Source organism: Mya arenaria, chromosome 10, assembly GCF_026914265.1.
Source record: "Mya arenaria isolate MELC-2E11 chromosome 10, ASM2691426v1".
NCBI classification, from domain to species: Eukaryota; Metazoa; Mollusca; class Bivalvia; order Myida; family Myidae; genus Mya; species Mya arenaria.
Window position 1 is genome coordinate 68192700 of NC_069131.1, and position 23019 is coordinate 68215718.

The 23019-nt window shown below is 36.0% G+C and overlaps 1 protein-coding gene across 9 annotated transcripts in view; it reads right to left on the reverse strand.

Moving 5' to 3' along the window:
- The window catches only part of LOC128205704 (ubiquitin carboxyl-terminal hydrolase 12A-like), a 61126-nt gene that overhangs the window by 28751 nt on the left and 9356 nt on the right, over nt 1-23019 (reverse strand). For 7 of the 9 annotated variants that reach the window (XR_008256315.1, XM_052907601.1, XM_052907602.1 and 4 more), the window contains 8 exons: nt 14872-15021; nt 14361-14618; nt 12036-12134; nt 9160-9190; nt 6560-6610; nt 5282-5434; nt 2619-2720; nt 119-459 (listed from right to left, as the gene is read on the reverse strand). Coding sequence is in view for 8 of the 9 variants with exons in the window: in XM_052907601.1 (XP_052763561.1) it covers nt 119-459; nt 2619-2720; nt 5282-5434; nt 6560-6610; nt 9160-9190; nt 12036-12134; nt 14361-14618; nt 14872-14944 (1108 nt within the window). In the remaining variant the exon portion in view is untranslated. Of the gene's footprint in view, nt 1-118; nt 460-2618; nt 2721-5281; nt 5435-6559; nt 6611-9159; nt 9191-9303; nt 9574-12035; nt 12135-14360; nt 14619-14871; nt 15022-23019 lie in introns of those variants that run through there. The other 2 variants (XM_052907605.1, XM_052907607.1) reach the window with 2 other exon arrangements.

Consider the following 23019-nt stretch of genomic DNA (forward strand, 5'->3'; position numbering starts at 1 on the left):
GAAGTAAACTGTCAGACATAACGGAAACCATACAAACTATAACTTGCTTTTTTTAAAACATTGAGTTTCTAATACATCCTGGAATTGTTTTTGAGATCACAAAATGTTGAGACTGTACCTGTGGTATTATGTGTTTCTGACCATCTCTGCCGACCTAAATCACTCAGTTTAGGCGCCTGCGGCCTAGGAGCTACACCTCCAATGATCGTTACTGACGATTGCTGAGGAGAACGAGTGGGACTAGGAGCTTGTGCACAGGCCCCTACTTCAGCATATGTTTCCAAGGTAACATCACTTGCTTCCATGGTTACATCGCTCTTCTCAGTAGTAACATTGCTCGTGTCCATGGCTTTATGGTTAGCTAATTCAAATGAAGACAAAGACGTGGCAAGCTGACTATTGGAGGAAGTTGTCTCCTTAATGCTTGCTCCTGACACTTTGGTGACAAGTTGTTCTTTCCTGTTGGATATAAAAAGAAGATAAGACAATAAATCTATATAAACTACTCACAATTTCCAATATTTTTTACTGCAAAAATATATATACTGTGAAATCATTTATGATTTATATTCGTGGGCTTGAAAGTTCGTGGTTTTTCGGAACAAGAGGGCCATGATAGCCCTAAATCGCTCACCTGAGTGAAGGTGTTTAACTATTGTAATCAATACAGCTTGATATTTGTTCTCAAAGCTGTACATATGATCCAAATTTCAAAACTGTAGCTTCAAAAATAAGAAAGTAGGTGAAAAGGTCACCTGGCGATGTCAATATTGATGTATGTTTTCAAGCTGTACCCATGCTCGAAATTTCATAACAGAGACTTCAAAAATAAGAAAGGTCAAAAAAGGTACAATTAAGGTCATCAAAGCACAGTATTGATATTTGTTTTCAAAACTCTACATGAAGCCAGAGGATATTTTAGATAGTTTTAGGTAGACAATTCATGCATGGGTCTTGCACAGGACACGTCGTCTTGGTATGTGGAACACATGTGGCAAGTTATTTTAAAATCTGACCATACAAGAGAAAGTTACAGCGCGGACACGACATCCTATACCCTATGTCCTTGTATGCAGCACTCCATTGTAAATAAACACTAAGTGTGACCTTGACCTTTGAGGTAGGGACACAGGTTTTGCACGCGACACGTCGTCTTGGTATGTGGAACACATTTGGCAAGTTATTTTAAAATCTGTCCATACAAGAGAAAGTTACAGCCCGGACACGACAACCTATACCCTATGTCCTTATATGCAACACTCTATTGTGAATAAACACGAAGTGTGACCTTGACCTTTGAGGTAGGGACACAGGTCTTGCAGGCGACACGTCGTCTTGGTATGTGGAACACATGTGGCAAGTTATTTTAAAATCTGACCATACAAGAGAAAGTTACAGCCCGGACACGACAACCTATACTCTTATGTCCTTATATGCAGCACTCCATTGTGAATAAACACTAAGTGTGACCTTGACCTTTGAGGTAGGGACACAGGTCTTGCAGGCGACACGTCGTCTTGGTATGTGGAACACATGTGGCAAGTTATTTTAAAATCTGACCATACAAGAGAAAGTTACAGCCCGGACACGACAACCTATACTCTTATGTCCTTATATGCAGCACTCCATTGTGAATAAACACTAAGTGTGACCTTGACCTTTGAGGTAGAGACACGGGTCTTGCACGCGACACGTCGTCTTGGTATGTGGAACACATGTGGCAAGATATTTTAAAATCTGTCCATACAAGGGAAAGTTACAGCCCGGACACGACAACCTATAATCTATGCTTATATGCAGCACTCCATTGTGAATAAACACTAAGTATGACCTTGACCTTTGATGTAGGGACACGGGTCTTGCACGCCACATGTCGTCTTGGTATGTGGTACACATGTGGCAAGTTATTTTAAAATCTGTCCATACAAGAGAAAGTTACAGCCCGGACACGACAACCTATACTCTATGTCCTTATATGCAGCACTCCATTGTGAATAAACACTAAGTATGACCTTGACCTTTGAGGTAGGGACACGAGTCTTGCACGCCACACGTCGTCTTGGTATGTGGAACACATACATGTGGCAAGTTATTTTAAAATCTGTCCATACAAGGGAAAGTTACAGAGCCGGACGGACGGACGGACGGACAGACGGACGGTGCGATTTTAATATGCCCACCTTCGGGGGCATAAAAAACATATTAATAGTAAAATTAACAATGATTTAGGTACTTACAAGTTGTATACCGCGACAATGTATATTCATGTGAATACATGTATACCTTTTTACATAGGCATGATAATTTCAAAAATAAAGGTCAAATTTTTGTTGGGATCTTGAATTCGTGGATAAACCAACCCACGAAATCCACGAAAATTAATGTCCCAGCAATATTTATGATTTCACAGTATGTTATGAAAGGCTTTTAAAAAGACATATGTTGAAGTACATATTTCATGGAAGCCAGATTTTTCAAGATTTCACATACAACAAATGCAATGTTGACAATTTACATGGTTCATGGAAAAATAAAACTGAGATTCATAGTTAATTACAATTCAAACTACAACTTATAAATTATTACAATGTGTAACCTTTATAAGCACTCATACACACCTAACAGTTTCATGGCTACTGGAATTGTTGAATTTTTGTTGCCAGTCGGCAATCATTGCCTGAATCATTGCCCGAGCTTTCTGCATGGACTTCACTGATCCTCTGTAAAACCATTGGAAACATTATTCTACTCATAAAATACTATTTAAAAGTCATGGAGTTTATTGACAGGTTATCAAACATGTACAGTACATTTAGCTACTTGTATGCGTAGAGTAACAGTTTAGTTTAGTAGTTGTTTGCGAGATTTCACTTTAAACTTGAACATGAAGGCTTGCTGATAGTCATACACTTTTTCGTGGTATTGTACATGTCATTCTAAAATGATACAATATACACATATATGGATGAAAAGGTACCCACACACATGCGCACATAAACACTTATCTGTACCCAAAGTATTTAGCAACCCTCTCCAATGCCATGAAACAAGGAGCATGTGCCAAGCAACACTAAGACATGGTTCACGTAAAGGGATTTTGCATCTTTCAACAACATTTTCTAACACCTATCTTATTTTATATCCCTTAAAGGGATCCAATATATGTCAGGGCTTTTTTTTTAATTGTGGGATGTCCGTGAACAACAGTAACTGTGTGCAGTATTAAGTCCATTGAATGAACATAAATTGAGATTTGAGTTAAAACCCCAAGTTGCCATTAAAAGGACTGTACACCAGATTGGCACCAAAAAAAGTTTTTTTCTGTAACAAATCTCAGGACAATTATTTATTAAAATGTTTTACTTTTTGATATCATAATTGTAAAAAATTACCAAAATGTAAAAAAAAAATGGAGTCGGAGACCGGGTTCGAACCGGTGTCACCAAAATTGCAGTCCAGTGTTTTATCCACTGTGCTACGAAGGCTCACTCTCAACGGTTGGAATATTTAAGCTATATACCTAACTTGGTAATACCAACTGACAACATCAACCAGCCAATCACGCATAAGGAATGAATTCTACTAGGTAGACATACCTAGTAATCTTTTTTAAAGGAAAAATATAAAAAAACTGGGTACAATAAATTACTTGTAAACTATGTGTTACTTCAGTTAGTAACTAGAAATGTGTCCATATGACACGGATGCCCCCACTTCGGTTTTTTGTCACAGAAAATAAGCCATAATGATTTTTGAAGTATTTTTGGCAAAAAAGGGCCGTAACTCCTAAATGACTAAAGCGATTTCCATGACTATCGAACTTGATCAAGATATTATGGTCACAAACATGTGTTTAAAGTTTGGTGAGGATTGGACAAACAGTTTTCAAGAATTAGATCGGAAACAATCTTCGGGACGTATTTTTCGAGTCTTTTTTTGCAAATAAAGGGCCGTAACTCCTAAATGACAAAAGCGATTTCCATGGCTATCGAACTTGATCAAGATATTATGGTCAAAATCATGTATGTAAAGTTTGGTGAGGATTGGACACATACTTTTCAAGAATTAGATTGGAAACATATATTTTTGAAGTATTTTTGGCAAAAAGGGCCGTAACTCCTAAATGACTAAAGCGATTTCCATGACTATCGAACTTGATCAAGAATTATGGTCACAAACATGTGTTTAAAGATTGGTGAGGATTGGACAAACGGTTTTCAAGAATTAGACCGGAAACAATCTTCGGGACGTACGTACGTACGTACGGACAGACGTACGTACGGACAAGGGCAACCCTATATGCCGCCACTTTGTGGGGGCATAAATATCAATGCATCGTACACATCGATACCAAGTTTATGTCAGTTTTCGACAATTTTCTATTTTTTCGCTATTTCATCATACAGAGTACAGCCCCTTTAAAGTTCAACCAAACTTTCTAAATCAATCAAAGGCCATAATTTGTATCTAAGATAACATGGAGTTGTGAAACCCAACTGTATGGTGGCCGTCAACAATGGTGTCAAGTATGAAGTGAATTGAATAAGGGTATACAAGTTATTGGTGAAATTCCTAACTTGCACTTCAACTTTTATTGTAAAAAATGTGCCTTAAAACTTTAACCTGAGTTTGTGCCCTAAAACTTTAACCTAAGTTCCCAAGTCAATAAGTAGCCATAATTTGAATAAAGGATAACATGGAGTTATGAAACCTAATTGTGTGATGGCTGTCAACAATTGTGTAAAGAATGAAGTAAATTTCATGAATGAAGGGTAAAAGATTTATTAGTGAAAATACCAATTTGCCTTAAAACTTTAATCAGTCACAATGTGCCCTCAAACTTTGATTTAAGTTACCAAGTCTATCAGGGGCCATAATTTTTATTCAGGATGATATGGAGTTATGGAACCAAATTATGTAATAATGTTCAAATGGGTAAATTTTCATGCCGACGATGACCTTAAAACCCAAACTAAGACAGTACCTCACCTTCTTTTCAAAAAAAAAGCTCTAAAACGGACATGTATAATAGGAAAAATACTGTTCTCAGACCTAAAATCTTGTGTTGCAACTCACTTTTGAGGTTTTGGTGCCTTCTGGCAGTAAACACACAGTATGGGGCTAACTGTCATCAAATGTTAACTCATAAGAACACTAGTTACCTTATAACCAATTCATTTTCAAGTTGAAGTTTTGGATTCTGAATTTTAATACCTTACATGTGAATGCAATGTGTACTTAAGCAATATAATTATGTTAAAATGTTTATATAAGTACACACCTCATCGTTATGACCCTCCATTTGGCCTTTTGTCTTCGCCTGTCCACTGCAATGCTCCGAAGTCCTGACTTTTCTTTGATGGAATTCATATTGCTGTCCCCTTGTCCTCGGATTTCTTGAATGCACGGTTTTGGAACTTCTACTTGTAGCTTCCTGTAAATAAATTAATCAGTGTTAAAGCTGAAACATATCGGAGTTTATTTTTAACTGACAAATTCCTCAATGAAGTATAATGCTTTAATAAACTGGGACAAATTTGATTTACAATTAACTGCATGAAAAATTGTCAATTATTATTTTAAGTAATACTTACTCCCAAATAAGATGTACCACAATAAATACAACTGTTTAAATATATACTAAAAAGGATAAATAAATGTCAAAAACAATGGTTGTTATGAAGGATACCGAGTTAAATTTGAAAGAAAGGTGCAGAAAACAAGGTATTTCTTACTAATGGGATGAAAGTTAATTAAAGTAAATCATTAAGCACTCATTTATCATTTAATATTTTTACGGTTTCAGCTATTAAATACATGGTTTCAATCTTGTTATCAGAATTTGATATTTTCTATAAATGTGCATGTATTGATATTGAATAAGTTTAAGCAATTATCATGTTCTTGACTTTAAAAAAATAAAATATATTAAATTGATTATAATCTTAAACATAATTTCATTTAAAAGTCTGTCAACCCTTTCAAAGAGACTATTACACAATTTATGCCGAAAATAGTGCGCATAATCATGAAATAATCAATGTAAGATTGTTCAAGAGATTTGGGCCTGCATTTCAGTTTGTTTTAGAACATATTTCAGAATCAACAACTGAAAAATAACAAATTTTGCTCTCGTTTTGAAAACTGTTGTGGATTGTTGGAGATGCTTAAAACAAACTTTTCTTCACTTTTTCCTAGTAGATAGTACGGTACTAAAACCCTTCATTAACCTGTTATTTAATTTTGTAAAACCATGAGGATTTTGTTAACATAAACATGTTTTTTTTACTGAAAGTACTTCAGCCCACATTATCAATCCCAAAAAGTATTCTTTTTGCAAAAACTAGACTAAAAACTCTCAGTCCTATAAAAACTCTTTAACAAGTAGTCTAGTACAGATATTTTTAAATGCATTTTTAAAATTATTCAAACCCTGATTCTCGTAAAAGGGGGCTTTTCTTGTTTCTTTGTTTTATGCATTTTATTTCTATTTGCATAACTCCCATTCATACATAGATGGAACCACTTTTGGACATTTAAATAATGTAAACCCACTTACTTCCTAATAATCTCTGTCCACCCTTCGCTGTTCTCATGGAACCCTTCAACCCTGAAGTTTACATGGATTAAAAATTAAACAAACAGTAAAACATATTTACTATAAGAAGCATACTATTCTCTTCAATAATCAAATTATGATAAAACCAGTTTAGACTGAAAATGTCATTATCACGTTTTTCTTTGTTTGACCACTCTCACTCTGGTTGAGATGGAACCCCCAACCTCTTGGGTTTGATGCAAACTCCTATACCACTAGACCACTCTCACTCTCTTGAACCCACAACCTCTTGGTTGAGAGGCGAACACTTATACCACTAGAGCACTCTCACCCTGGTGGGGTTGAACCCACAACCTCTTTTGTGATAGGTGAATACCTAGACCACTCTCACCCTGGTGAGGTTGAACCCACAACCTCTTGGTTGAGAGGCGAACACCTATACCACTAGACCACTCTCACCCTGGTGAGGTTGAACACACAACCTCTTGGTTGAGAGGCGAACACCTATACCACTAGACCACTCTCACCCTGGTGAGGTTGAACACACAACCTCTTGGTTGAGAGGCAAACACCTATACCACTAGAGCACTCTCACCCTGGTGGGGTTGAACCCACAACCTCTTTTGTGATAGGCGGACACCTATACCACTAGACCACTCTCATACTGGTGGGGTTGAACCCACAACCTCTACGGTGAGAGGCGTACACTTATACTACTAGACCACTCTCACCCTGGTGAGGTTGAACCCACAACCTCTACGGTGAGAGGTGAACACCTATACCACTAGACCACTCTCACCCTGATGGGGTGGAACCCACAACCTCTACGGTGAGAGGCGAACACCTATACCACTAGACCACTCTCACCCTGGTGGGATGGAACCCACAACCTCTATGGTGAGAGGCGAACACCTATACCACTAGACCACTCTCACCCTGGTGGGGTTGAACCCACAACCTCTTTTGTGATAGGTGAATACTAGGGATGCAAACGAATGGCAAAATTGATATTCGAATATTCTGTAATTCTTTCGATTGAATATTCGAATATTCGATTACCAAAATACATGTTTTGGAAGATGTAGTTAACTTCTACTAAATGTATCATTATTCGCTTAAGTAATAGCCGGGGCAATTTTACTCTACTTTGTCGTAGCGAGTACGCGCGGTGGGCCCTCATTTCCCCCAAATGAGACTTTGAAATATGATATTTTAGAAAGAAAAAAAAACAATACATTATAAACAGACAAACAACATAATCAAATAATTTCAATTCCGCTGCCTATATATTCGTAAACAATGTGAAAATAGATGGATTCCTAGTCAAATATAGTTTTAGGCCCACGGAAGGTCCTTCCGTAGGACAAGCAGCCTCCTTCTGAGATTGACCTTTAAATTGACTTAATATAACTATGGAAAACCTAAACCAACTCGGGAACTAGTAAAATAATTAACCGAAAACATATCTGGATTTGACTCATCTATTGTTTAACAATAGAGGAAATATATCCTAAAACGCTACACTTTACAGTTACATTTCAAAGCACGAACATTGTATCGAACCATTGAAATCAGTTTAAAGCACATACATGTAACGACATTATTGTAGCGCATGGCATTCATATCATCACGGCATTTTGAGCTATGTTGTTCAGCTTAATTTGCAGCCGAGACAAAACATTGGTGTTAAAGCCGATTCCTAGTCAGTTATTGTAAAAGTAGTGGGACTTTTTACAGTACCCGACGATATGTCCCTAAATGACATATGACGCGTGTTTAGTGTATTGTCATCACATTCACAACTCTGGCAATAGGGGCCAGTCGTTGTAAAACAAAGGAAACAAACTTTATAAACAACAACAATGTTGTAGGAAAAAGTTTTTTATTCTCTTTATTGAGAATTAGTATTATCACTCTTTTTTTCGAATATTCGAACACTGATTTTGACATTTGAATACCAAACGTTTGAACGAATATTCGAATATTCGTTTGCATCCCTAGTGAATACCTATACCACTAGACCACTCTCACCCTGGTGAGGTTGAACACACAACCTCTTTTGTGATAGGTGAATACCTATACCACTAGACCACCTTCACCCAGGTGAGGTTGAACACACAACCTCTTTGGTGAGAGGTGGACACCTATACCACTAGACCACTCTCACCCTGGTGAGGTTGAACACACAACCTCTTTTGTGAGAGGTGAACACCTATACCACTAGACCACTCTCACCCTGGTGAGGTTGAACACACAACCTCTTTAGTGAGAGGTGAACACCTATACCACTAGACCACTCTCACCCTGGTGGGGTTGAACGCACAACCTCTTGGTGAGAGGCGGACACCTATACCACTAGACCTCTCTCACCCTGGTGGGGTTGAACGCACAACCTCTTTGGTGAGAGGCGAACACCTTTACCACTAGACCACTCTCACCCTGGTGGGGTTGAACGCACAACCTCTTTTGTGATAGTTGAACACCAATACAACTAGACCACTCTTTCAACTTACATGGACTGATTCATGTCACCAAATAGCTGTCTTTGCAGTTCACATGTTCAGTAAGAATGACAGGATATAACTCACTAAAATACTTACACATCACATTGACTGATATCTGAGTCACTTTCTAAAAAGAAAAAAATATGTCTGAATACATTTTTGATTTCATACATTGGAAATTCGAGTATTGCAAACTACAATTAAAACTCTATATGCGACCACCCCGTTTTCATGACCAACCTGCTTATAGACCGATTTTTTTCAGACCGGATCATTTTCCTCTATAAATCAAAGGTCATAAACCCCGAAAATACGGGCACCCGGTTATTCTGTAATACGACCACTTAATCCAGTCCCCTTTAATTAATCACATGTTAAATTGATCCGTTAATGCAACCGCAGGCAATTTGTTAATAGGTATTATACATGTTTGTGTTCACACCTCGATTGACACGCATTTACAAAGTTTACAACATGTGTCCCGGTTTAAGGATATTCACCGACCACTTTACGACAACAAGTAGCTGCTTTACGATAGAGGTCAAGATTAGAGTGAAACACACGGAAGTGTTTGATAATTGATGGGTTTTTGATTGATTTAATGCTTTTGATTGGATTCTCGGGGAGACTTACTGTGAAACTGTAACATTGAAACTGTGTTGTTTTAATGCATGTTATTCTTTGAAATTTGTATGATGTAAATTAACAAGAGCTGTCGTAAGACAGTGCGCTCGACTACGCCACTTTGACTTAGAAGTGAATACAATAACAATGTAATATGTGCCTGTCAAAAGCAATAAAACAATCAAATTAAAAAGTGAACAAGAATCGCGATGTGACAAAACCAGGTTTTTAATGATTGGCAGAAGAGATTCAGTTTCAACTGCTTTCTTCTATTTTTTGTAACAGTGACCTTGATCCTAAGGGCCCCAAACACAATCCCATGACAATTCTCCATAAACTCTTCCTACATATCAAGTTTGGTCACAGTATGTCAACCATAACTGAAACAGTAATCTATTTTTAGTAACAGTGACCTTGACCCTAGGGGGCCAAAAGGCAATCCATGAAAGCTCTGCATAAACTTGTCCTATATACCAAGTTTGGTCACACTATGTCAATCCTTACTTGAGTTATTCAGTACTAACCATATTTCTTTTTTAGCAACAGTGACCTTGACCTAGACCATAGCTCTCGGGGCCCAAAACACAATCTCGGGAAAGGTCTCTATAAACTCTTCCTATATACCAAGTTTGGTCACAATATGTAGACCCTTACTTAAGTTATTCAATACCAACCCTTTTTCTATTAATAGTAACCTTAACCTTGATCTAAGGGGCCTCAGACGCATTCCCGTAAAAGGTATCCTCGTATATATCAAGTTTGGTCTCTTTATGTCAAACCTAGCTAAAATTACTCAATACATAAGGTGACTTTGATGATGCCTTCCCAACAATGAAGCAAGTCATTCAAATAACTTGTTTTCCCTTATGAAAATGTGGTGAAGAATATAAAAATGTGCCTTTGAAAAGAAATTAAAATAAAATTTAAAAAAAATATATATATTCAAGGGCCATAATTTGTATTTAGGGTTAAAAAGGAGTTATGTTTCTTGTTGTAAGATGGTCGCCAAAAATTTTGCATTTTATTAAGTGCATTGAATGAAAGGTATATAAGTTTTTTTTATTAAAATCCCAACTTTCCCCTAACTTTAACTTGCCCTAAAACTTGAACCTAAGTCAATCAGGGGCCATAATTTGTATTAAAGATAATATGGAGTTATGTAACCTCATTGTGTGATGGTCCTGAACAATTGTGTGAAGTATTAAGTCAACTGAATGAAGGCTATAGAAGTTATTAATAAATGCCCTAAAACTTTAACCTAAGTTCCATAGTCACTCAGGGGCCATAATTTGTATAAAAGATCATATGGAGTTATCTAACCTCATTATGTGATGGCTCTGAACAACTGTGTGAAGTATTAAGTCAATTGAATGAATGGTATTGGACTTATAAGTGAAAATCCCAACTTGCCCTAAAACTTTAACCTGCCCTAAAACTTTAACCTAAGTCAATCAGGGGCCATAACTTGTATTAAGGGTAATATGGAGTTATGAAACCTTATTGTGTGATGGTCCTGAACAACTGTGTGAAGTATTAAGTCAATTGAACAAAGGGTATAGAAGTTATTAATAAATATCCCAACCTGCCCTAAAACTTTAACCTAAGTTCCATAATCAATCAGGGGCCATAATTTGTATAAAGGATAATATGGAGTAATCTAACCTCATCATGTGATGGCCCTGAACAACTGTGTGAAGTATTAAGCCAATTGAATGAAGGGTATTGGACTTATAAGTGAAAATCCCAACTTGCCCTAAAATTTTACCCGGACGCCGACGGTCGGAGTAGTATAGCCCTCCTTATTCTTCGAATAGTCGAGCTAATAAATGACACAACTTTTTATTTATTTTTTCTGTTTGAATAGAATTCACAATAGCCCCATATTACCAATACCCAATAATACCTGTACATGGACATGTAGACATCTAATGAATTCCACCACTTGACAATTCACTAACCTAATCAGCACAAACTCAGTAATGAGACCACCCCGCTTTTAAGACCCTTTTTCACAATGTCCCATGGTTGTCTGAATAAAGGGGTTTTACTGTACTTATTAAATATTTCTTTTAACATTAATTTTATGTTGCAATGATAAACATTAAGTTTAAACTCTGAAGAGCTTGAACAGGGACTAACAAACATATATACCTATGAAAAAAATCTGTTATAGATCTATACATGCAATTAGAAAAATAATAATCATCAGCTCTGTCAGGGAAGCAAACATCGCTCGCTTACCACTCGACCACTATGATGATGTATCACAGAAGAAAATGCAATAGTGATTTTTAAAATATTTGACATAATTTCTAATCTACATATTTATGTGCGTATTAGATCCTGACCTGACACCCTTGTAGTAGTATTCCTACTGTACCGGTCTTCGAAGCCCGATAACGGAATAATCGAACTTGACATCAAGCACGACATCTTTGACTTCAGACCTAAGAAAATAGAAAATACAGTCTGTCCTAGACAAACATTGCAAATGCCTCAATACATGAAATGAATTATTTCGTGTTATTCATGTAGGACTGTTTTCCAAAAATAGAAACAAAAGCAATACTTTGCATTATATGCAAGATAAAGTTATCATACTTGGTTGTATAAAGTTTCATTGCAAGACATCAAGTAGCTGCTGAGTTATTGACTTATTTGTGCTTACATGCAAAACCTTAACCAAGGCATGTTGCTGACACCGACGCCAGGATGAGTAGGGTTTAGCTCTCTTTATTCTTCAAATAGTTGAGCTAAAATTGTTTTTTGCTTAACCCTTTAGCGCATGTATACGAGCTTGGCCGATATAGCCCATTAGGAGTATCAACTACTGGATGTAAACCCATATCCCGCATATTTCAATAGGGTCATTTCAATAAATCGATTTTGCATCTTTCTTTTGGTAAACAATAGCCCGGATGTTTATAAAACTAAAGCTTAACCTTTTGGGTATTGACTTTCCCTTGAAAATATCGCCTGCTAAAATTAGAAGGTATTTATTTATACTGCCAATCGCAGATGTCATATCCCATTGTGACGTAATAAGACCACGAGGCCGAGTACTGTATGGTAAATCCCAAAATTTTATGCATTGATGCCCAAATTATAAAATATATTACGTTAGTTCAATTTACCATTTAAATCAATGAAGATTATAATTATTTGAAGATAATATTTTGTTTACAAACAATAGAAACAATAAGTAGCTGAGAAATGATGAGTAAATTTTCTGTGGAGCTGATTGATGTCCAGCATGGTTCCGGCCGTAAAATAGGTCAGGTAAACACATTTATGCAAGCATTTGATAATCTATATATGCATTATTCATACTGAAAAAACATTTATATAACAATTTTATGAGGGGGTAATTAAGTTAAACAGACACCCTGGACTGGATCACTCACCTGGATGACACCGGATATTCCTGCCATATTTCTGTGTATTATACACAAGAACATCAATTGCCGGCTTTTTAATCCAGATGGGTCTTTTTTATGATAGGGGTAATAAAATTTAGATCGATCCCAGCATTTTTTTACCCTTTGATTTAATGAAATTATGACATTTCAAAGAAATGTTACAATTCCATCTTGGAAATGCATTCACAGATGAAATAAAATCATTTAATAATTTATCATTGACACCATTTATTAGATAATTTAATTATCTATAAAAAATGTATTCACATAAAAAAGATTTGGCCACAATTATTTGGAGTAATATTGATTTTAAGGTCCCACCGCTGTAGTAATTTGCTCTTTTTCAATTCCCCTAAAATGCCTATACAGATAAGGACTGCTTATCAGTAAGTTGGCTACTGACTGGAAGGTGTAATCTGGCCACTTGCCTATGTGCTAAAGGGTTAAATCTATGCAAAAAATGTGTGTGCTAATTAAGTTAAATTAAGGAATGAGTTGCATAATTGATGTCATTATTGGGGTATGAACGCAGTTGGGCTGGTTAAAGTGTGTGAAGTTGAAGGACCCTATATTTTAACCAGCCCAACTGCATTCATATCCCAGATTATGACATCAATCATGCAATTCTTTCTTTATATTATTACCAAATGTTCATTATTTCTTTTCACAATAGTAAAAAAAAATCATTTAAGGAAACCTTACAGTAATTATTTCTCACTCATTCTGTAAATAGAACGGCACGGAAACAGTTTATCATATGATGTCATAATAATGCAGGAAAGATGTAATCACTTCATAGTTAATACCTAACATCACTTTTCATCAACGTAAAATTGAAACGCTTATTACATAATCCAAGATCAGCATAAGGCATTTGGAACTCCTTGGTCATTTTTATCGAAAACAACCTCGGATGTATATTGACGGTTTACAATGTCAGATATTGGTACACTTTAACTATGCTGCAAGTAGATTGCGTAGTATTTTCAGTTTACCAGTTAGACTTAATGACTTAACTCTTGGGAATCTTAATTATGTTTGCAATAATACACTCCCCTGGCAATCCATTAAAACTTAAATCTACAACTACAAGCTTATACACTACATTTTATTGATAATATAATTCAAATTTTTACGAACTACTTCGATTGAAGTACCAGTGTACATCCCAGGTTGTTTTCGATAAAAATGGCCGAGGAGCTCTGAATACAGCTTAAGGGTTATTTCTAGTCCAGTGAGTTTCTCAACACATACCATAGCCTTTCCGTAGCCCTTTCCAATCAATGGAACCCTCTGGCACACCTTTGAGCAAGTCAAGAAGCAGCCTTAAGGTAGGGTTCTCTACTTCTTTCCTCCATGTTTGAAGAAAGGTCAGCACGTTCGGGCAAATCAGATGGCCGGCGATTACAGGAGTCGTCACTCCAAGTGCGTTACCAAGTATCTTGCAGTTACACCGAAAATGACCTGCGATCACAACAAGGTCTTTCTCGTTGACAACTGTTGTCGGCCAAGCTAGAAAGGAACGCACAATTAGACTCACTGCAGCCAATTGACATTTTGACTGGTTAATTATTTGGTTTAGTTTGGAGTATAGCGAAATTGTGTATCAATTACCAAAAAGTTATCCAATAATTATGTTTGCAACATAAGATAATTAACTCGGTAAAAGAAAAAAAGAAAAAGTGTTTTAACAACTTCTTTCCTACAATGTTCTGAAATATATGCAGTTTGTCTCATTTTGAATAAATATACCGTAATAACTTACCATCGATGATGCCTTTTGCATGATTCTTGTATCGCCCTATTCTTTGCCGGTACATCTCAAGTGAAACTCCCATAACTTTTTTTTGGCAATCAAGTGATTTTAGTGAATGCGCAATAGTTATGCGTTGCTACTCCTGTCTGGTTAAATGACCTGAAAAGTAGAGAACTAGTGTCTATTTGCCATAATGAAGGTTTTTTTAAAAATCTTCCAAAAATATAAGATAGCCCTATTAAAGCATATTAATATCAACTACCAAATCTTGAAATGCAACTTAATAATTATGTCTAGTCCATGTTAACATTGTTTACAACTGTGCTAATCTTAATCCCTCCAACTACATGTAGCATTAGTATAATTGTACAATTAAGTATAAAGAAATTCATATTGTTGTTTTCATGTTGCCTAATGGTTTCATATTAATTGAGCAATTTAGCAAAATGAGCTTGTCAATCATTTAAACAAAGCACAATCAACATTTTTTCACCAATGAGCTGCCTCAACAGGCATGGGTGTCAAGATATCACTCTTGGGAAAGCTTTTAGTCTTCAAGGTCATTGTCCTCAAAATCAATCAGGGATTAATTACTGGTCAGGCCCAGTGACCTTTAAACTGATGACCTCAAAATCAATAGGGGTCATCTACTGGTCAGGCCCAGCCCCCAAGTCAAGTTTGGGGATCACAGGTCCAAGCATTGTTTTCGTTTGGACAAGCTTTTTGCTTTCAAGGTCACTGACTGTGACCATGACCTTTGACCATATCCCAACACATACATGCCATATTTCTGAGAGGCTTTCCAGGGGATTTTGGTCTGAATTCTATGGGATTTTGATATTACATCAGAAGATTTTTAAGGAGCAAAATTTAGCACAATATCTACATTTATAATATTAGACTTACAAATACAGAAACACACTCTTAGTCTAATAACATCAACTTTAGACTTAATCAAATTGGTCTTTGATGGAACAACAAAACTACAAATTGTGTGTTTATTGCATTTCACACTCATAATATTTATGCTTTCAACTGTATATTATGAGTGACCCTCAAGCTTTTCTGAAAAAAAACAAACAGGGGATATGGATCCCCTAGAAGAGTACCGGGGGATGGGTCGGAATTCCGGGCGTTTTTTCCACTGCCAGAGGATATGACATGTATGCCCTCAAAATCAATATGGGTCGACTGCTTGTCAAGCCTAACCTCAAGGTCAAGTCTGAGTCCCATAGGTACAGGCTTTGTTGAGTTATCACTTGGACAACCTTGGTTTAAGGGGTGCATAACTATAAATAGTCCCGATGTATGGACTAGCAAATCAAGGCTTTTTCTGCCAAATTTGGGAAAAGACCCTAGATATTTTGGGAAATGTGCCCAAATTGGGAAATTTAACATCTAATAGAACAAGCTTTTCAGTCTTCTGCGAATAAGGAAATTATTAAATATGAGTTTCTTTTCCCTTTCAAAAGACCTGAAATGGCTGAAATATCAATGCTTAGGGTGTAAATATCTAATGCAATAAATCATGACAGATAATATTTATTTTTAATATTTATAAGGATGTTGAAACAACCAGTACAGGTCAAAAGACTTGCATAATTTCTTTCTTTTTTACTTTTAATTGCTATGTTTTCCTAAAGATTGGAAAAAATATCATATATTTTGCTTTGGGAATAGGACCCGTGGGTACTATAGAAAAAGGCCTACGTATAAGACATGGACACCCAAAACTTTATTGCATGAAAGAGTTGATGTATTCTTAAAAAAAACACTGAATTACATTCTTTTATCATTTCTACCAATCTTTTTAAGAATTCTGTTCATTTCTTGAACAAGCATTTAAAGCATAGTTTGTATGTCTGTGTTTTTCTGTAATTCTCAATTTTAGTCAAAATAAGGCATTTTCCTAATATAAAAGGGAGTTAGGCCACAGCCCCTTGCCAAAAATGGTGAAAAAAATAAAGCGTATTAACTAGCTGCATATCCATTTTTAAATTACTTGATTTACTTGCATTGAAAAACATAAGATGAGATTAATGCCAGTACCCCAGGGGGGGTTTTCAATAAAGATCTTAGTCGATTTTAGTCGCAAATTGAAATTATTATAGTATCATAGTTCCATAACTCTGCTTCAGATTTAAATGAAACAAGCAAATTTGTTGAATTGATATCCCCTGCCTGATTAGGCAAAGTTCATAGATTGGAAATGAAAAGTAGGTGGAATATTCCTATATTAACATGTAATATGGCTGTAGAGAAATGGACCGTTATGAACGTTGGATATAAGTTTGAGTTTGTTTGGAATTATTTGAAATAAATGTTTTGAATATAGATTAACATTTGTAATAGTTCCTATGAATTTGAATGATTTCAAAGTGAAAGTTCAGATTTGTCTGAAGTGATAACAGTAGATAGTGGAAAATGACATTTTAAGGTATCTGTTTATCATGTTCACTGTGTGTTATTTTCAAGCTCATCGAGTTTCAATGCTATGATATTTATTATCATGTGTTCAGTCATACATGTATGAACATAATCCGACCAATCACTATCATGAAATGGTTTTTGACAAGATTTTTCTAATATTGTGACCTAGTGACCTAATTTTCGATCATATGTGACACAGTTTTATATACGTCCAAGAGTTCGTCAAGGAAAACATTTTGATTAAGTTTCATGAATATTTGACCATGTGTAATGCCTCTAGTTTGTTCCGAAGATTTTTCTAAGATTTGACGTAGTTTTTGACCCCATGTGACCCACTTTTACAAGTGATAGAGATTTGATCAAGGGGAACATTCTGACCAAGTTTGAACATTTTCTGTTCAATGCCTACCAAGATATGTTTCAGGACGGACGGGCCTAATGACGAACGGATGGACAACGCCAAAACAATATCCCCTCCCGAAACCTTCGATTCGGCAGGGGATAATTAGCTTTAACCATCAATAAAATGAACTTAAGAGATAATGAAATAAGACCAATATGATGTATTACCATTGGTGCTCTTTATACAGATTTAAGATAATTGAAGTTAAGACTAAAATCCTTTATTGAAACGGCCCCCAGTGTTTTGTGATGACATTTGCAGAAATACAGTTAGTTCTTGCTCTGATACCCATATGCAGGCCAGATATTGGTTGGAGAGCAGTGTTTTTGTGTCATTCTGAATATCCTGATATTAATTTTTAACCCTTGAGAAACCTCGCCAAAACAACAAAACTAGGTGAGCCCTGTGTTTGTACAAGTTATATATATAGATCACAGTATTTTTATGACCAGTGAGCCTACTCAGTAAGTTTAACAGCAGTCCGTATTAAAGTCATTATCACATTGCAGGACACGAGGTCCTGCAATACAGTCTACATTGCAGGACCGGACCAGATTTTGTAGGACCAAAAATTTTATGTACATTTTAGTAAAATTCAGGGCTTTCAACATATTTTAAAATATGTCCATACAAGAGAAAGGTACAGCCCGGACACGACAACCTATACTATGTCCTTATATGCAGCATTCCATTGTGAATAAACACCTAAGTGTGACCTTGACCTTAGAGGGAGGGACAAGGGTCTTGCACGCGACACGTCGTCTTGGTATGTCGAACACATGTGGCAAGTTATTTTAAAATATGTCCATGCAAGGGAAAGTTACAGCCCGGACACAACAACCTATACTCTATGTCCTTATATGCAGCATTCCATTGTGAATAAACACTAAGTGTGACCTTGAACTTAGAGGTAGGGACACAGGTCTTGCACGCGACACATTGTCTTGGTATGTCGAACACATGTGGCAAGTTATTTTAAAACCTGGCCATACAAGGGAAAGTTACAGCTTGGACACGACAACCTTTACTCTTATGAACTTATATGCAGCATTCCATTGTGAATAAACACTAAGTGTGACCTTGACCTTGGAGGTAGGGACATGGGTCTTGCACGCTACACGTCGTCTTAGTGTGTTGAACACATGTGGCAAGTTATTTTAAAATCTGTCCATACAAGAGAAAGTTACAGCCCGGACACGAGTTGTTGAGCCGGACACACGGACAGACGGACGGTGCGATTTTAAAATGCCAACCTTCGGGGGCATAAAAATACAATTCCAGTGTTTTATTAGGATCAGCTGTATTAATTCACTTTTCATTCTAGAAAAATCTCAAATAAGAGGGTAGGGTGCTAGGCCATTAAAGGGCACTTTTGATCTGCACTGAATGAGCCTTAATGGGGCATAATTGCATAGGCCAATGTTCAATTTTTGTGTATGTGTAGTAACTACTTTCCATACTACAGTAATCATAAGTTTGTTATGAACACCTTAGCTGTTATCTTTACTTTAATTAGTGTCAAAATTATGTTTACTTTTTATACTTTAATTTCTGAAATTTTGCTCTGTCAAACAAAAGGGCACAGAAGGGTGTGGTAAAAGGGCAGCAGAAGGCTGGAAAAGGACAGCAGGGTGCCACATCCTGCTATTTAGGCCTAGCTGGAGCACTGGACTATACCTTGTTGTCTTATTACCTGTTCTTAGGTGGTTAAAAAAATCTCAGGGTCAAAACTTGGAAAATTATGTTCTGACTCTTATGAATGTATTATTTATTTAATGAATGTTCAGTGAAACAGGAATTATGCATGTACTATTCGTTATGTAACCCTATGCATTCTTGTCAGAGTCCTACATGCAACAGGGATTATTTCAAGTTTCACCGATATCTCTCATTTCTACTTTCAGTTTCACTTTCATGTTTTTCATTTTGTCCGTAAGCAAACAAAAACATTCAATGTTCCTATTGTCAATATTGCAACAATGTTTTTATTTTACATAAATGGCATAACAATAAAACTATTATATAATAGAACTTTACTGTACACTGAAAGTTTTACACAGTTTTCCTTTCACTTTCATTAAAATTGACAGAAGGTAAGCGTGAACCTGTTTCCCACGCTTTTTAGACCATGTGCAACGAAAAACGTTTATTTTTTTCTGTTACACATTAAAAACGAATACAAAAATATATTTTTTAAATTGAATAATATGGTATAAAAAAACTAAAACAAAATATATTTACGCATTGTTATTTTTTAAACCATCGTACTAAGCAAAACAGCCGAAGGTATCCGTTAATTTGCATAATGGGCGGAGTAATAACGTCAATGAGTTTGAGTGCTGCTAATTAACATGGAAAGCGTTCAGGTTCCAGATCGATAATCAGTTGGATTTTTAATGCAATACACGATGTGCTGAGATATTAACATAAATGTGGTTACATGCAAAATTTTAACCAGAATGTTTAAGTCTAATAATAAAGGGCCATTATTTGCAAAAAACATTTATCTAACTTGGTTATTCAATTAGGTTGGGTGGTTGAATACCATTGTATAAAGTCTCAATGCAATACATCAAGTAGTTGCTGAGATATTATCCTATGTGTGCTAACATGCAAGACCTTAACCAGAATTTCTAAGTCGCATAACAAAGGGGCAATTTAAATAATATGAAAGATAGAGTTATCTTACTTGATTAAATAAGAAGGTTAAATGGCTGGGAGCCTGTGTGTAAGGTTTCAATGCAATACATGATGTATTCGCTGAGGTATTGACTTAAAAGTGGTTACATGCCAAATCTTAACCAGAATTTCGACGCTTGGGTGAGTAGATTAGCTCTCCTTATTCTTCGAATAGTCAGGCTAAAAAGGCATTTAGATCACGTCTTGTGGCTCCTTTCAAATGATTAATATTACAGATTTATGATGTGTCATTTCAGGTCATTTACAATTTCTGTGCATCAAAACCCGGGGAGCTCGGGTCGATAAACGCCCTGATTAAGTTGGTTTGATCAAGTAAACATAGGTTAGTTAATAAAATTTACAAGATACACGTTTAGAACATGCATATTTAGTTAATCATTTTGCCCCAAAGATTATTGCTGGACAAGCGGGCCTACAATACAATACATGCCATATCCCCCGGAGGGGGAAAAAATCCCCCGGAATTTCGACCCATCCCCCAGTCTCCCGGAGGGGGATGAAAATCCCCCGGAATTAAAAAAAAGTGTGTTTAAAATTACGCAAATTTATCACAGGGTTTAATTATATATGCCTGTTTACAGTTATAATGCCCTTCCTGTCCCAAGGTTCGAATTTAGACTCGCATACTCGCAAAATGCGAGCGACATTTGGAAATTGCGAGTGACTTTTATTCAAGCTCGCAAAATTCTGCGAGTGGCTTTTTCTAGACCACAAAATGTTAAAAGGAAAGAAGAATAAACATGAACTTAATTCCGCTATGTAGTCGAGTGTAAACAGCCTATAAGTGGCATGTTTACACTACCAGTATAAAGAAGACAGAACGGAGTCACGCTCTAGTAGGTTTTCAAAAATAGAACAAATACGGAAAAGGCCGAGTTTTATCTCGAATCTTTCCGGGATGCTCCGAGGCGTGCATAATACAAAGTAAATACGAATGACGTAATCACCTAGCTCAATCATTGGCTAAATTTAGCGCTTTTGCGCACTATATGTAAAGCCCATCATCCTGTCAAAATGAATAGACTTCGTTGATCGATATATTTCATGGTCCAAAGTATCCACGCTACATTTACTGTTGCTTTTTTATTTTAAATTTATTATTTTATTGTTTTTAATACTTATAGACTTAATGAAATCTGTAGCGTGCTTGTCGAAGGGGTATTAAATAACCCGATGGCGAGGGTAAATATACAAAGTGAACAATGTCAAATTATTGGACAGCTTTGTTATCAAAAAGCTGCCAGCATCAGACGAGTCTTTCCATACCCCCCAAATAGAATAAGCCATCAACAAGTTCTAGTAGTCGAGTCACTCAAGATTGATACTTTTTAATATTCATAATATGTCTTAGGTTTTAATTTCTACTTTAATTATACAATATTATAAGGGAATAAAGCAAATAATAAAATTGCAAGTTGATTTGTCATTTTGCGAGTTGCCTCAAAATGCACTCTCAAAATTTTGCGAGTGCTCCTCAAAGTTAAATTCGAACCCTGCTGTCCTGAAGCTTAATTGGATTATTAACTGATGGTGTGTTTTACACCTATTGGGTGACACTTAATAAATCAGCAGGGCACAGTTCATGCATTGTTTTGATTGAAACTGTCAGAATTCGCGTAAGAAATGTCAATTAGACTGGTCAGATAAAAGGTCGATTTTCATTGGTTAAAACTATAATTTTTATCCAATCAAAGAGGATGTAACAAATTAAAGCGTTCTTCAAAACATGTGTCATTGTCATCAAAAGGATTAATAATTTAAAGGTGACAGTAAATTATTCAGTAAAGAAAAGGATTAAAATAACTAATAGACAATGCTGTTTTTTTGTTATGCCTCACTAATATGTTTACATACATGACTTTGACCTTCATCGCAAATATCGGAAAATAACAGAACTTCCAGAAGAGAAACTGAAAGTAGACAATTCGGATGAAATTACTTTTATTTATTTATTATGGTGGTGGTTTTTATTTTTTGTTGAATGCCAAAAGAAGATATGTTTATGAACTTAAACAATAAATTATGCATTTACTTTTTATCAGAAGCAAACAAATCTGACTATTTGGGAATTGAAATGAATAATATTGATAATTCATTCCATTCTCTCTATTAGTCTGAAAGTCATTATTTATGATCATAGGCAGATTTTGTATCCAATTTAAGAGGAAGGTAAGCCCATTAAATTGTCTCTGAAACATATTTTTCTGTGATGTATTCTATTTTTCAAGTGAGTGCTTTTATTATGCAATATGGCTGTGTCTCTTTAAAATATAGATGAAGTGCTGGAAAAAGGGGGTAAACAAGGTGAATTGGCACGTGTGTCATGCCCGTAATGCTACATGGCGAAGATGAAAATCCCCTGGTATGTGACCCAAATCCCCTTAAATTCTGGACATAATCCCCTCGGGAGCCTTTCAAAATTATGGCAATTTGTTTTTTTCGTTCTTTCGTCTTAAAATACTTAGAAATTTTGCCGAATTAGATCTGCTAAAACATCCCCCTGAATACTACCAAAATCCCCCTGAATTTTCAGACTTTCGAACAAATCCCCCGGAATGGTCTCCAGAAAATATGGCATGTATGTACAGCTGTGATTCTCTTTCGTACAGACTGTAACAGTATAA